The following is a 15,065-nucleotide window of genomic DNA, read 5'->3' as shown; positions in this document are numbered from 1 at the left end:
ACTCCAGCCTGGGCAACAGAGTGAGACTTGGTCTCAAAAACAAACAAAAAAGGAAAAACTTAGAAACAATCTAATGATGCAGAACCACTGAAACAAATTAGTATGATACATCTTTATACTGAAATGCTATGTGCTAGTAAAAATAAAAAATGATGATATATATTTATATTTCTGGGCTAGAAAAGAGCCTTTTAGAAAGGAAATATACTATAGTGTTATCAGCAGTTACCTCCTGGTAGAAAGATTGATTTGGGGAGAACAGAGAGACTTGTGTGTATTTTTACATTTTTCTACAGTGAACACTGATTTCTTACGGGAATTTTTACGGTAATTTGCTTTTTTTTTTTTTTCCAGAGAGAAACAGGGCCTCTCTCTGATGCCCAGGCTGGAGTACAGTGGCTCATTCACAGCTAACTGCAACCTCAGACTCTTGGACTCAAGTGATCCTTCTGCCTCAGCCTCCCAAGTATCTGAGACTACAGGCATGTGCCACCATGCCCAGATAATTATTATTATTTTTTATTTTGTAGAGATAGAGTCTTGCCCTATTGCCCTGGCTGGTCTTGAACTCCTGGCCTCATACAATAATCGCACCTCAGCCTACCAAAGTGCTAGAGTTACAGATGTAAGCCACCGCGCCTGGCCTAAATTAATATTTTTATGAAAAAATTTGGCCGAGCGCAGTGGCTCATACCTGTAATCCCAGCACTTTAGGAGGCCAAGACAGATGGATCATTTGAGCTCAGGAGTTCAAGAACAGCCTGACCAACACAGTGAAACCCCATCTCTACTAAAAATACAAAAATTAGCTGGGTGTGGTGGCACATAACTGCAATCCCAGCTACTTGGGAGGCTGAAGCAGGAGAATCGCTTGGACCCTGGAGGCAAAGATTGCAGTGGGCCGGGATCACACCACCATACTTCAGCCCCGGCAATAGAGCACTATTCCACTCCCCTCACCCACCAAAAAATATATCGTTTTAGTTAAAGGAATCTTTGAAATCTCCTTTCCTGGAGGTTTTTTGTTTGTTTGTTTTGTTTTTTGTTTTTTTGGGGTGTTCTTGAGACAGCCTCACTCTGTTGCCCAGGCTGGAGTGCAGTGGCATAATGTCAGCTCACCGCAACCTCTGCCTCCTGGGCTCAATGGATTCTCCTGCTTCAGCCTTCCAAGTAACTGGGACTACAGGTGCATGCCACTATGCCTAGCTAATTTTTGTACTCTTAGTAGAGTCAGTGTTTCACCATGTTGGCCAGGCTGTTCTCAAACTCCTGATCTCAAATGATCCGACTCCCTCAGCCTCCCAAAGCAGGGATTACAGGCGTGAGCCACCACGCCTGGCAAAATTATTTTGACTTAATAAAACAAGCATACAACTATTACTATATATATATATTTTCTTTTCTTTTCTTTTTTTTCTTTGAGATGGAGTTTTTGCTCCTCTTATCCAGGTTGGAGTGCAATGGCATGATCTCGGATCACCGCAACCTCCACCTCCCGAGTTCAAGTGATTCTCCTGCCTCAGCCCCCCGGGCAACATGGTGAAACCCAACATCTACTAAAAATACAAAAGTTAGCCAGTTATGGTGCCACATGCCTGTAATCCCAGCTACTCGTGAGGCTGAAGCAGGAGAATCACTTGAACCCAGGAGGTGGAGGTTGCAGTGAGAATGTGCAATTGCACTCCAGCCTGGGCAACAGAGCGAGACACCCTCTCAAAAATAAATAAATAAATAAATAATTAGGTACAGGGCCTTGGAAAGGGCCTGAGCAAGCAAAGAACCCTGAAGCTTAAGTTTCCATAGCCTTGTGGGAGATCCATCTCTGTACCTGGTATTCTTTTCTATGTGAAGAATACAAAAGAGATACAATGCATATCGAGGGATTTACAGCATCACTTAGGTGAGAAGGCATGCTTATTCATGCAGGTGTGAATTTTTTTTTTTTTTGGTCTCTTTTTTTCCTTTTTGTGGAAAATGGGATCTCACTATATTGCCCAGGCAGGTCTCGAACTCCTGGGCTTGAGCTATCCTCCCAAATCTGCCTACCTAAGAGCTGAGATTATAGGCATGAGCCACCATGCCTGGCCAGGGTGTGAATCCTAAAGCAGATCCTGGAGAGAGATTTAGAAAGCAGAGAAGTCATTTTTGATGAGAGTTTCAGCACAAAGAGGTAGGGGCAAATCTGCTAAGGAGGAGATACCTCCTCCACCCCTGCTGGAGTCGCAGGTTTGTTTCCTTGGGAAGGAACAGATTAGATTATATCAAGTTGGGTGCTCTGAGCATGAGCCATTGGAAGGCTAAAATGGTATTTATCCTGAGCTAACACTGGGCCTGGCAGAAAATAGGCATGGATTGAATTTAACAAATGGATGAATGACTAGGTGAGGATTAGATCACAGAGTACACTGATGAAATAGCAGAGAGATGTGAGTTTCAGGTGGCTGGCAAGGCAAAGTTACTATGGGTTCTTGAAATAGGAAATGGCAAGGTGGACCTGCAGTGCTTGTACCTAAATTGGATTGCCAAGTCCAGCAGACACCTGCAATTCTCATATAACAGACAGCTTGCTCAACTGGGTGGCATTTGTCACAGTGGGCTACTCATTCTTGAAGCACCCCTGTTTCAGGATTCTGTGACCCCATACTCTCCTGGTTTTCCCCAGCTCACTTTGCTAGCTGCTCCTTTTCAACCTCCTTTGAGATCTTATCCTCCTTTTCCCAATGTCTGAGTGTTCTCTAATGCTTATAAGTATATTCTTCCAATCCTTAAACGTATACTGCCCGTCCAGACATTTTCCTCCAAAAGCACTCTGCTTTTTAAATTCACCTGCCTCCTTAACATGACATCTTCACTTGAATGCCTCAGAGAAATCTCAAATTCACCATTTGGAAAATTAATTCTCCGCTAGAATTCTCTTAATTCTCCATCTCAGCCCTTCATTGAGGTGAGAGGATTGCTAGAGGCCAGGAGTTCCAGGTCACAGTAAGCTGTGATTGCACCACTCTACTCCAGCCTGGGCAACAGAGTGAGACCTAGTTCCTCAAAAGAAAACAAAACAAAAACAAACAAAATTCCACTAGAAGAAAAACTCACTTGCCTATCTCAGTAAACGGGATTAACTTTCACCCATTTATTGAAGTCAGAAACCTGGGAATCATCCCTATCTCCTTCCTTCCCCTTCCTTCCACCTGTATCCAATCCATTGGGTAAATTCAGTTAATTCTACCATGAAAATATATCTCAAACATCCCTCAGAGCCACCATTCTAGTCCCGCAACATCCTAACAGATCTTACCCTCCACTCCTAGCCTCATTTATTCTCCACATAAAAGCCAGAGCAATCGTTCAATGATGTAAATCAGATCATTTCACTCACTGCTTAAAACTCTTTAAGGACTTCCCATGGCACTTTGGGTAAAATCTAAATTCTCACCACTCAGGATTCGTGTTTCATTCTGTGCATGTGGCCCACTGCCAAGGGGATGAGACTTGGTCAAGGACCGCTAATCAATGTTGGAGACAGGGTAAAAAAAGAATTGGCTGTGGTCAGGTACGGTGGCTCATGTCAGTAATCCCAATACTTTGGTAAGTCGAGGCAGATGGATCACCTGAGGTCAGGAGTTCGAGACCAGCCTGGCCAACATGGTGAAACCCCATCTCTATTTAAAAATACAAAAACTTAGCTGGGCGTGGTGGCAGGTGCCTGTAATCCCAGCTACTCTGGAGGCTGAGGCAGGAGAATCGCTTGAATCTGAAACGTGGCGGTTGCAATGAGCCAAGATCCCGCTACTGCACTCCAGTCTGGGCAACAGAATGAGACTCTGTCTCAAAAAAAAAAAAAAAAAAATTGGCTGGCTGCAAAAGGATACCAAGCCAGGGCCGGGCCTGGTGCCTCACACCTTTAATCGCAACACTTTGGGAGGCAGGCAGATCACATGAGCCCAGGGGGTTGAGACCAGCCTGGGCAACATAGCGATACCCCATCTCTGCTAAAAATACAAGGCTGGGCATGATGGTGCACACCTGTAGTCCCAGCTACTGGGTGTCTGAGAATGGCTTGAACCCAGTAGGCAAAGGCTGCAGTGAGCCAAGATCGACCCACTGTACTCCAGCCTGGGAGTCAGAGCAAGACTCTATCTAAAAAAAAAACAAAAGGCCAGAAGTAGTGGCTCACACCTGTAATCCCAAGCATTCTGTGAGGACCGAGGTGGGCAGATCACCTGAAGTCAGGGAAAAAAGGATACAAAGACAAAACAGATGAATATTTGTGACTATATAAAATAACAGCATGCCAACTAGCCCTAAGTTTCAACCTTGTGTAGTTCCTTGTATATTTTGTGTTGGGTATAATGTAAAGTTGGTCTACAAAAGTAGAATCTTTCGCCGGGTGCGGTGGCTCAAGCCTGTAATACCAGCACTTTGGGAGGCCGAGGCGGGTGGATCACGAGGTCAAGAGATCGAGACCATCCTGGTCAACATGGTGAAGCCCCGTCTCTACTAAAAATACAAAAAATTAGCTGGGCATGGTGGCACGTGCCTGTAATCCTAGCTACTCAGGAGGCTAAGGCAGGAGAATTGCCTGAACCCATGAGGCGGAGGTTGCGATGAGCCGAGATCGCGCCATTGCACTCCAGCCTGGGTAACAAGAGCGAAACTCCATCTCAAAAAAAAAAAAAAAAAAAAAGTAGAATCTTTCCTCCATTCCCTCTTCCCTCAGCCCTTAACCTGACTGTCTCCTTCTCCTCCATTAGTTCTCAAATTGTCACATCAGAGGGACCTTGAGAATCACTCCATCTAAAGTAGCTCTCCACCAACATACACACATTCCGTCATTCTGTCTTACTTCCTCGGTCTCGCTGCTCTCACCATCTGTACATGCTCTGTTTATTCTATCTTCCCCATTAGGCTAATAAACTCCATTAAAGAAGGAAACTTACCTGTCTTGTTCTCTGTTCCGTCCTTAGGGCCTACTCCTGTGCCTGGCCCAGAGCAGGCTTCAATAAATAGTTACAGAATGAATAAATAAATAAATAAATAAATAAGAATGTAATCTAGTCAGAAGGGCCTAGATAGAAAGATTTGTCTTTTTTTTTTTTTTTTTTTTGAGACGGAGTTTCGCTCTTGTTACCCAGGCTGGAGTGCAATGGCGCGATCTCGGCTCACGGCAACCTCCGCCTCCTGGGTTCAGGCAATTCTCCTGCCTCAGCCTCCTGAGTAGCTGGGATTACAGGCATGCGCCACCATGCCCAGCTAATGTTTTGTATTTTTAGCAGAGACGGGGTTTCACCATGTTGACCAGGATGGTCTCGAACTCTTGACCTTGTGATCCACCCGCCTCGGACTCCCAAAGTGCTGGGATTACAGGCATGAGCCACCGCGCCCGGCCGAAAGGTTTGTCTTAATTTCCTCTTGAGAGGCTGGAGACACACATACATCTTCCCTTGATTTCAGACAGATTTATTATTTATTTGTTTATTTAGAGACAGGGTGGGCCGGTCTCCCTATGTTGCCCAGGCTGGTCTAGAACTCCTGGATTCAAGGGATTCTCTGGCCTCGGCGTGGGATTACAGGCGTGAGCCACAGCCCTTGCAAGACAGATTTAAAAAGGAGTGTCTGGAGGTTTTTTCCACCAAAAGATTTGATGAACCCTTTGTAACTTGCCCTACTGGGGTGAGTGGGGGTGGGATGGACTCAAAAGATGTCTCAAAACTAGGTGAACGGAAAGGCAGTGGGAGCAGAGACATGGCTCACCCGATTCAAGGTCTTGGGCTACACCCTCGCGTCCTCCACACCATAACGGCTCCAGCCCCTCCCTGTCCTCAGCTTGGATCGAAAGGGTGGCTGAGGCCTCAGTTTGGACTCCAGGAACCTTGCCCTTGTTAATTATTTATGAGACGGGGTGGGGGGCACCATGGGAGCTGGCTCTCTTACTATTTATGAGGGGGGCGGGGCCTCCTTCCCGCAGGGGCTCCAGGGAAGGTCTACAATATTCATGAGGGAGGCGGGCACTACGAGAGCTGAGGCTTCTTGCTATTCATGAGGGGGCGGGGCCTCCTTCCCGCGGGGGCTCCTGGGAAGATTCTACAATATTCTAGAGTTCGCGAGGGCTCCTGGTGGGCGGGGTCTCAGCTCCGGAGCCTAAGGGAGTGTGACCCTCTCGCTTCTTGGCGGGAAGAACGTGAGGAGATAGTTTCTTTTCTAAACACTAAGAAATTTGAGGACGGTGGGGCAAAACGACTGACTCCCACTTTCCTGTGACTCTGTAGCTGGAAAACTGTCAAAATCTGTGGTAAAAGAGGTTTTTTTCCCTAGTACTTTATTGAGATAATTTCATCTTTCATGACTGAAGGGAGCAAACGATGTAACCCCTGGGGTTTGATTCTCCTGTTAGCCAGTTTCTCCTTTAGGCTTCCCTGTTTGCGGCTTTGGAGATGTTTGGGGGCAGCTGCCCGATAGATGGTGTGGGGCCCTTCCAAGGGTTTTATGTTAAAACAGAAATCCCTGTGAGTTTATAGTTTTTATCTTAAAGGTGGGGAAGTTCATCCAGCTGAGCCCCTCAGAACCTTTCACGTGCGGTCAGAATTCGTGGGATGGAAGAGCGGGCATGAAACATATTTTATTATTACAATTTGGGGCTGTGATTCTTAATCTCTAGAGGGGTGAGCAGAAACCAGAAATAATTTATGATTGTACCGTCAGAATGTTCACAAAAACGTGCTTTTTCCCTGCAAAACGTCCAGGTGTGAGTGAGGAAAATAAGGAACTATAAGTAGAGATTTGAGTTATAAAGGAATTTGGGTTCATCATTTTTCAATTTTTATTTATTTATTTTGAGATGGAGTCTCGCTTTGTCGCCCAGGCTGGAGTGCAGTGGCACAATATCGGCTCACTGCAACCTCCGCCTTCAGGGTTCAAGTGATTCCCCTGCCTCAACCTCCCAAGTAGCTGGGATTACAGTTGTCTGCCACCATGCCCAGCTAATTTTTTGTATTAAGTAGAGTTGGGGTTGCATCATGTTGGCCAGGATGGTCTTGAACTCCGTACCTCAGGTGATCCACCCAGCTCGGCCTCCCAAAGTGCTGGAATTACAGACTCGAGCCACTACACCCAGCCTTATTTATATTTATTTTAAACATGTATATAGTTCATAATTGACACACCGAAGTTCCCACCTGGTGACAGTCTTTGAAGAGCCCCGGGCCCAAGTCCTACTTTCCACAGTCCTCAGGGAAAACAGGACAAAGCCAAGGCCAGATTTATGTTATTGTAATAAAAATGCTTTAAAACGCCTGCTGTGAAAAGTTAGAAACGACCTTATAGATTAAACAGATTAAGATCCTTTTACTTGGCAGAATGACAAACAGTCATTAAAATATGATTACTTGTAGAAGGACATTTATTAGCATGGAAAGAGAATTCTTGAAAAAAGCAGATTACAAAGCAGTATGAATAGTGATCCCCTTTTTGTTGTTAAAAAAGAGATATATGTATGTAAAAATCTGAAATGATATAAACCGAAGTGTTTATAAGTGAACTTAATTTTCTTCTTTTTGTTTAGCTTATTTTGTAAAGTTGTTGACAAGTTATTTGTGTAATTTTAACGATTATTTTAAAATATCTCCTAATTTAAATGTTCCGACGCCAAGTGCTGCGATATGGTTTCAAGGGAGGTTTAGAGTGTTCTTTCCACTAAGCGCTAAATTTCTTTGTTGTGGTTTCAAATGTGTAACCAATTTTGAACTGATGTAAGTCGATATGTAACTTTTTAAGATGAATAAGTAACAATGTGACTTTAGCAATTTTATAGGAAAGGAGAAAATGTATTTTAGCCAGTTACATTTATATCTCGTTGATGAAAATGTCTTAGTTGTTACTTCAGAAACAAGGAGCCTTAGATTGGAGTTGTAATTATGTATATATACATATGTGTATATAGATACAAAAGACATTGTTTTCTGAATTAGGACAACAGAGTGACACAAAGTCACTGTGTAGTACATATGTTTAAATGATTAGTGTAAATAAACAGTGATTTCAATAAGTTACATTTAATAAGTTTAGGAAATATTTGTCTTTGAAATCAAGTTGTGTAAGCCCTTTCTAAGATTCACCAGTGACTATTATTATTATTCTTTTGTTTGTTTTTGTTTAAGACAGAATCTCACTTTGTTGCTCATGCTGGAGTGCAATGAGCAACAATTTCAGTTTACCACAACCTCTGCCTCCCAGGTTCAAGCAATTCTCCTCCCTCAGCGTACCCAGTAGCTGGGATTACAGGTGCACGCCACCATGCCCAGCTAACAGTTGTATTTTTAGTAGAGACGGTTTCACCATGTTGGTCAGGCTGGTCTTAAAGTCCTGACCTCAGGTGATCCACCCGCCTTGGCCTCCCAAAGTGCTGGGACTTAAGCCACTGCGCCCAGCCTAATTTTTGTATTTTTAGTAGAGATGGAGTTTCACCATGTTAGCCAGGCTGGTCTTGAACTCCTGACCTCAGGTGATCCACCCACCTCCACCTCCCAAAGTGCTGGGATTACAGGTGTGAGCCACCTCGGCCAGCCAGTGACTATTATTAACAGAATGGAGAATTGGGGGAAGAATTATTACTATTCATGTATTTATTCTAGTCCTATTAATTATGTAAGACTTGGCCAGGCCCAGTGGCTCATACCTATAATCCCAGCATTTTGGGAGGCTGAGGTGGAAGGATCATTTGAGACCAGGAGTTCAAGACCAGGTTGGGCAACATAGGCAGACACTGTCTCTACAAAAAAAAAATTTTTTTCCACTTTATCTGGGCATGGTGGCTCTGTGCCTGTAGTCCCAGCTACTCCGGAGGCTGAAACAGGAGGATTGAGTGCAGGAGTTTTGAGGCTGCAGTGAGTTATCATCATGCCACTGCACTCCAGCCTGGGCAACAGAACAAGACCTTGACTCAAAAGAAAGACTTTAATTCACTGCTTATTTGAGTATTATACAGCACACAATTGGTAGTAGTAATGCCACCTACTTTTTTGTGTTGGGCTTACAGATGTGAGCCACCACACCCAGCCTATATTATTTTAAAAAGTTAAAGTATTAATGTAGCTTTAAAATTTCATAGTAATGTTTGTCTATTCCTTTAAAACTGAGTACTGACTTTTTTTGTTCGAAACAATAAAAAAGGAGATGAAAATAGAGACTTTATTTAAACTTTAATTCTAACCAAGTAAGTGGTGTCAGGCTTGGTAGCTCACACCTGTTATCCTAGCACTTTGGGAGGCCAAAGTGGGTGGATCACATGAGGTCAGGAGTTCGAGACCACCCTGGCCAACATGGCTAAACCTCGTCTCTACTAAAAATACAGAATTTGCTGGGCGTGGTGCACATGCCTGTAATCCCAGCTACTCACCTGTTGAACCCAGGAGGCAGAGGTTGCAGTGAGCCGAGATTGTGCCATTGCACTCCAGCCTGGGCCACAAAAAACTTTTGAAAATATGGTGAAACAGCTATTGCATATCAGACTATCAATCTCGGGCCGGGTGCAGTGGCTCAAGCCTGTAATCCCAGCACTTTGGGAGGCCGAGGCGGGCGGATCACGAGGTCAAGAGATCGAGACCATCCTGGCCAACATGGTGAAACGCCGTCTCTACTAAAAATACAAAAACTTGGCCGGGCGCGGTGGCTCAAGCCTGTAATCCCAGCACTTTGGGAGGCCGAGGCGGGTGGATCACAAGGTCAAGAGATCGAGACCATCCTGGTCAACACGGTGAAACCCCATCTCTACTAAAAATACAAAAAATTAGCTGGGCATGGTGGCGCGTGCCTGTAATCCCAGCTACTCAGGAGGCTGAGGCAGGAGAATTGCCTGAACCCAGGAGGCGGAGGTTGCGGTGAGCCGAGATCGCGCCATTGCACTCCAGCCTGGGTAACAAGAGCGAAACTCCGTCTCAAAAAAAAAAAAAAAAAAAAATACAAAAACTAGCTGGGCGCGGTGGCATGCACCTGTAGTCCCAGCTACTCGGGAGGCTGAGGCAGGAGAATTGCTTGAACCCAGGAGGCAGAGGTTGCAGTGAGCCGAGATTGTGCCACTGCACTCCAGCCTAGTGCCTGGCAACAGAGTGAGACACTGTCTCAAAAAAAAAAAAAAAAAAACTATCAATCTCTTCATTTAAGGAAAAAAAAAAAAAGCTCTTCCTTGCTTTAATTTCCTTTCTTCCTTGTCTCCTGTACTTTGTTTTTCTGTCCAGGATAAATTTTGAGACAAGAAGTATGGCATCCAAAATAAATACCAGTTTCACTTTGATTCCCAACCAGAAACACAGACGTAGTAATCGTCGAACCAGCTGTTACTCCAAGACCCTTGGCTCAGGCTTTCAACCCATATCAACATTTGGAAATTTTAAAGCCTTACCATTGGAAATATTCCAAATAATTTTAGAATATTTGTCAGGTGAGGTTTGGAAACTTATGAGTAGCCTACACAAGACACTAGAATATTTTAATTTTTCCCAAGAACCAGTTTGTCATCTTAGGCCATGCTAAAATGTTAATGACATTTATGTTTCGTTTGTTTATTTTCTGAAGTATTGTTATTGTCAGGTAAGGCATACAATGAGAAAGCACAATGCTTAAATTATTTTTTTTAATCTTCCTTTGAACACAGCAATACTTAAAACTCTTGAAAGCATGCCTGTAATTATGACATAGTACCTTGGTTGGTAAATCCAAACATGTTTCTAATTCATTGAGAACTGGATTTAAAACAATTTTAAGATTTTTCCCTTTTTTCCCACTGGGATGATGATGGTGATAGTGATGATTGAGTTAACTTATAAGTTAATAGACTGTGTTAATGGTGACATTCTTGCATTTAAGCCATTGATACCTACACATATATGTATCTATATATTTCTTTTGGTAGTGAAGGATATCAGCATGCTAAGCATGGTGTCTAAAGCAATCAGCCACCATATTGTTAATTATATATCAACCTCATCAGGAAGCAAAAGACTTTTACTACAGGACTTTCATAACCTTGAGCTGCCTGGCAGGAGACAAGACTCTGCTATGCTGGAGCACTACAGATCTCTAGGTAACTTACATAATGAGAAATGCAACAAGTAAAGAACTATGCTTAATAAAGAGAAATTTAGTATACAATTGTGTAAGGCCAGTAGGAAATTGAATTTTTCTAAAATGTTCCTGTTTCTATGATGCTTTTACTCTTTAATGTGAGAACACTCCCTTAACCACATATTTTTAAAGGTCAGAAAATGCATTTTGATGTAAAGTGTCAGTTCTTTTGATTTCATGTAGATACAACGTCATCTATGCTTAACTCTAGTGGCTTACCAGTTTAGGAAGTTAATGTATTTTCTATGCTTCACTTCCTGTGGATTGAATGAGTTTTATCTCTTTTCCCTTTCAGTCATAATCTAGTCCTTAAAAATAGAAATTTAAGCACATTATTCTGGAAGATTATTTTTCCTCTCACCAGAAACTATGATTTTTTAAGTGCATTTACTATTCAGTCATTATGCAATAATTAAACTGACCTTATCAAAGCAAAGTCTGTATAATCTTTCTTCCTTGATTTATAATCATTTATGTCTTTTACTCCATTCATTGATTTCATTGTCCCTGAGAGTGCTGATGTAAACCTAATTTTGACTTGACTAATAACACCAATTTCATTATGAAACCACTTTATAATTCATCAAAGCATGGCAATAAAGCCAAATATCAAGATGGTGTGATTTAAATAAAGGCATAATAGTAAGTTAAGTGAATACTGCCTTTTAGTAGCCCAAGGATGCTTAGATTTAAGATAATAAGAGTATGTGGATATCATCAAATACATCAAAATGTATTTGATGATTACCTGTGTATTTAATAAGACCAAATGAAAGAAAAGTATGTGATCTGATTACAATGTTGTTGGTTTCAGTATTTATTATTAAGTTTAATTAAGCCTGTAAAAATATGGAATCTACTCTCTCCTACTTCTCATTGTAAATATCATTTTTCAGCCAGCCACAGTGGCTCACGCCTGTAATCCTAGCACTTTGGGAGACCAAGGCAGGCAGATAGCCGGAGATCAGGAGTCTGAGACTAGCCTGGCCAACATGGTAAAACCCTGTCTCTACTAAAAATACAAAAATTAGCTGGGTGTGGTGGTGGGCACCTGTAATCCCAGCTACTCAGGAGGGTGAGGCAAGAGAATCCCAGGAACCCTAAGCCAAGGTTGCAATGAGCTGAGATGGTGCCACTGCACTGCAGCCTGGTTGATAGAGTAGGACTCCATCTCAAAAAAGAAAAAGGCTAGGAAAAAAAAGAAAAAGAAAAAGGCTGGCGCAGTGGCTCACACCTGTAATCCCAGCACTTTGGGAGGTCAAGGTGGGTGGATCACCTGAGGCCAGCAGTTTGAGACTAGCCTGGCCAACATGGTGAAACCCGATCTCTACTAAAAATATAAAAATTAGCCAGGTGTGGTGATGGGTGCCTGTGATCGCAGCTACTCGAGAGGCTGAGGCAGGAGAAATTGCTTGAACCTGGAAGGCAGAGGTTGCAGTGAGCCCAAATCGTGCCATTGCATTGCACTCCAGTTGGGCGACAAGAGTGAAACTCCATCTCAAAAAAAAGGAAAGAAAAAGAAAAGGAAAAATATTATCATCATTAATTGTAGAGAAAGTGGTACACTGTACTTGGATGATATATTAGAGCTTATACTTTGGTTTTGATCTGAAAGAAATTTTCTCCCTCATCAAGGCTCAATTGCTTAAACAAACTAACAAAAACAGTAAAAAGTACAAATATGTATCGATCTTAATAGCTAGCTTTTTAAAATGGTTTTATTCATGTAATGATTTCAACTTTCCATTTAATTTTGATGCAAACACTTGGTTTATGACGATTTTTTAGGTAAATATTTGATATACTTACCATTTTCTCATGTCATTTTTACCCAATCTGTTATTGTTTTCACTGTTTTGTTTTGTTTTTTTTTTTTGAGATGGGATCTTGCAGTGTTGTCCAGGCTGGCCTTGTACTCCTGGGCACAATCGATCCTCCTACCTCAGCCTTCTGAGTATCTGAAACTACAGGCATGTGTGACTGCATCCAGCTTATTTTCAGACATTAAAATAAGATTTGCAGAATCCTGTGCTTTGGGCCAGGTGCAGTGGCTTATGCCTGTGATCCCAGCACTTTGGGAAGCTGAGGTGGGAGGATCACTTGAGCCCAGGAGTTTAAAACAGCCTTTCCCAGGCATCAGAGAGGTATTCAAAAATAAATAAATAAATAAAATAAAACCAGCCTGGGCAATATAGGGAAACCCCCATCTACAAAAAATTAAACAATTATCTGGGCATGGCAGCACCACACACCTGTTGTCCCAGCTACTCAGGAGGCTGAGGTGGGAGGATTATTTGAGCAGGCTGCAGTGAGTCAGTTGTGACATTGCACTCTGGCCTTGGCAACAGAGTGAGAACCTGTCTCATATATGTATATATAATATATATAATATTTATATTGTATATATAATATATATAATATTTATATTGTATATAATATATATAATATTTATATTGTATATATAATATATATAATATTTATATTGTATATATAATATATATAATATTTATATTGTATATATAATATATATAATATTTATATTGTATATAATATATATAATATTTATATTGTGTGTGTTTATGTATATATATATATATATGCTATGTTTTGAAGGTTTTTGTTGTTGTTGTTGTTTTTGAGACAGTCTAACTCTGTCGCCCAGACTGGAGTGCAGTGGCACAATCTCAATTCACTGCAACCTCTGCCTCCTGGGTTCAAGCGATTCTCATGCCTCAGCCTCTCCAGTAACTGGGATTACAGGCATGCACCACCATGCCTAGCTATTTTGTGTTATTAGTAGAGACAAGGTTTCACTCTGTTGGCCAGGCTGGTCTCGAACTCCTGTCCTCAAGTGATCTTCTCTCCTCAGCCTCCCCAAATGCTGGGATTACAGGCATGTGCCGCCGTGCTCAGCCAATTATAAATTTTAATTTGCTTCTTCATATAAAACAGAGCAGATGGCCAGTGTGGAAAGCATGTTACATCTGATTCTATTTTCATGGGAAGAACTTTTTTTAAAAAGTTATTCTCTAAAGGGTACAGCAGAGCACCTGTGGTTTTTTGTTGTTGTTATTGTTGTTGTTTTAAACAGCCAGTATTGGGTTTCATGGTAAGTTGTAATCCTTAAAAATAGGAGTTTTATATTAGGCAACCAGCATACCAAAATAAGGCTGGATGCAGTCACACATGCCTGTAGTCCCAGATACTCAGGAGGCTGAGGCAGGAGGATCAATTGTGCCCAAGAGTAGAATTCTAAGAATTAATGCCTAGAATGCTTTAGTTATGATATGCTGTGGAACTGGATACCAAAGTATGAAAGGGAAAGAACTGAGTTTAAAAACCAAACACTGAAAAATGTATTTTTTTTCTTTCCCCTTAGTTGTCATGTTTGAAAAATGTCTTTTTATATACAAATATAAAGAGGGTTTATGTTTAAAACTAAATTCTATTCATGTGTTACTCAAACATAGCAACTTCTAAAAATAAGTTAGACTCCTATAGATTCTTCAGAATTATATAAAGTAATTATAATCTTATGTTAAAAAGTATGGAGAAGATGAAAGCTGAAGAAAGTCATGAGGTTCAGGTATATATTTTCTACCATATATCTTATTTTTAGTTGGAGGACATTTGCCCTCATAGGAATGTTAACAATGTATTGCCATTTTAGGAAAATAGAATGTTTAAAGTTAGAGGAAACAAATCATACATTTCTTGTCACTGTAGTGCAAATTACATATCTCACTGAGAAATTGAGGGTTTTTTTCTTTTTAAAGTATCTACACAAAATTCTATACATTCTTTACATGTGAGTCCCATAAAAGGATATCTTTGAAGGAAGAGATGGGTATTTCATCCTAACTGGATACTTTCTGTGGGGAAAAAAAAAATCTAGCGTCTGAAATTTTAAGTACTTACGACTTAAATTTTTTTTTTTTTTTTTTTTTTTT

The 15,065-nt window shown here is 41.5% G+C and overlaps 1 protein-coding gene across 1 annotated transcript in view; it reads left to right on the top strand.

Annotated features, from left to right (window-relative positions):
* The first annotated feature begins 6,115 nt into the window (after positions 1 to 6,115).
* FBXO47 (F-box protein 47) overlaps positions 6,116 to 15,065 on the top strand; it is a 30,521-nt gene continuing 21,571 nt past the window's right edge. Inside the window, exons 1-3 of the mRNA XM_017497251.2 lie at positions 6,116 to 6,289; positions 10,230 to 10,432; positions 10,904 to 11,074. Of these exons, the coding sequence (XP_017352740.1) occupies positions 10,252 to 10,432; positions 10,904 to 11,074 (352 nt within the window). The 5' untranslated portion in view covers positions 6,116 to 6,289; positions 10,230 to 10,251. The remainder of the gene's footprint in view (positions 6,290 to 10,229; positions 10,433 to 10,903; positions 11,075 to 15,065) is intronic.

Source organism: Cebus imitator, unplaced genomic scaffold (assembly GCF_001604975.1).
Source record: "Cebus imitator isolate Cc_AM_T3 unplaced genomic scaffold, Cebus_imitator-1.0 Scaffold228, whole genome shotgun sequence".
Taxonomy (NCBI): Eukaryota; Metazoa; Chordata; class Mammalia; order Primates; family Cebidae; genus Cebus; species Cebus imitator.
This window is presented reverse-complemented; position numbering and strand designations above follow the sequence as displayed.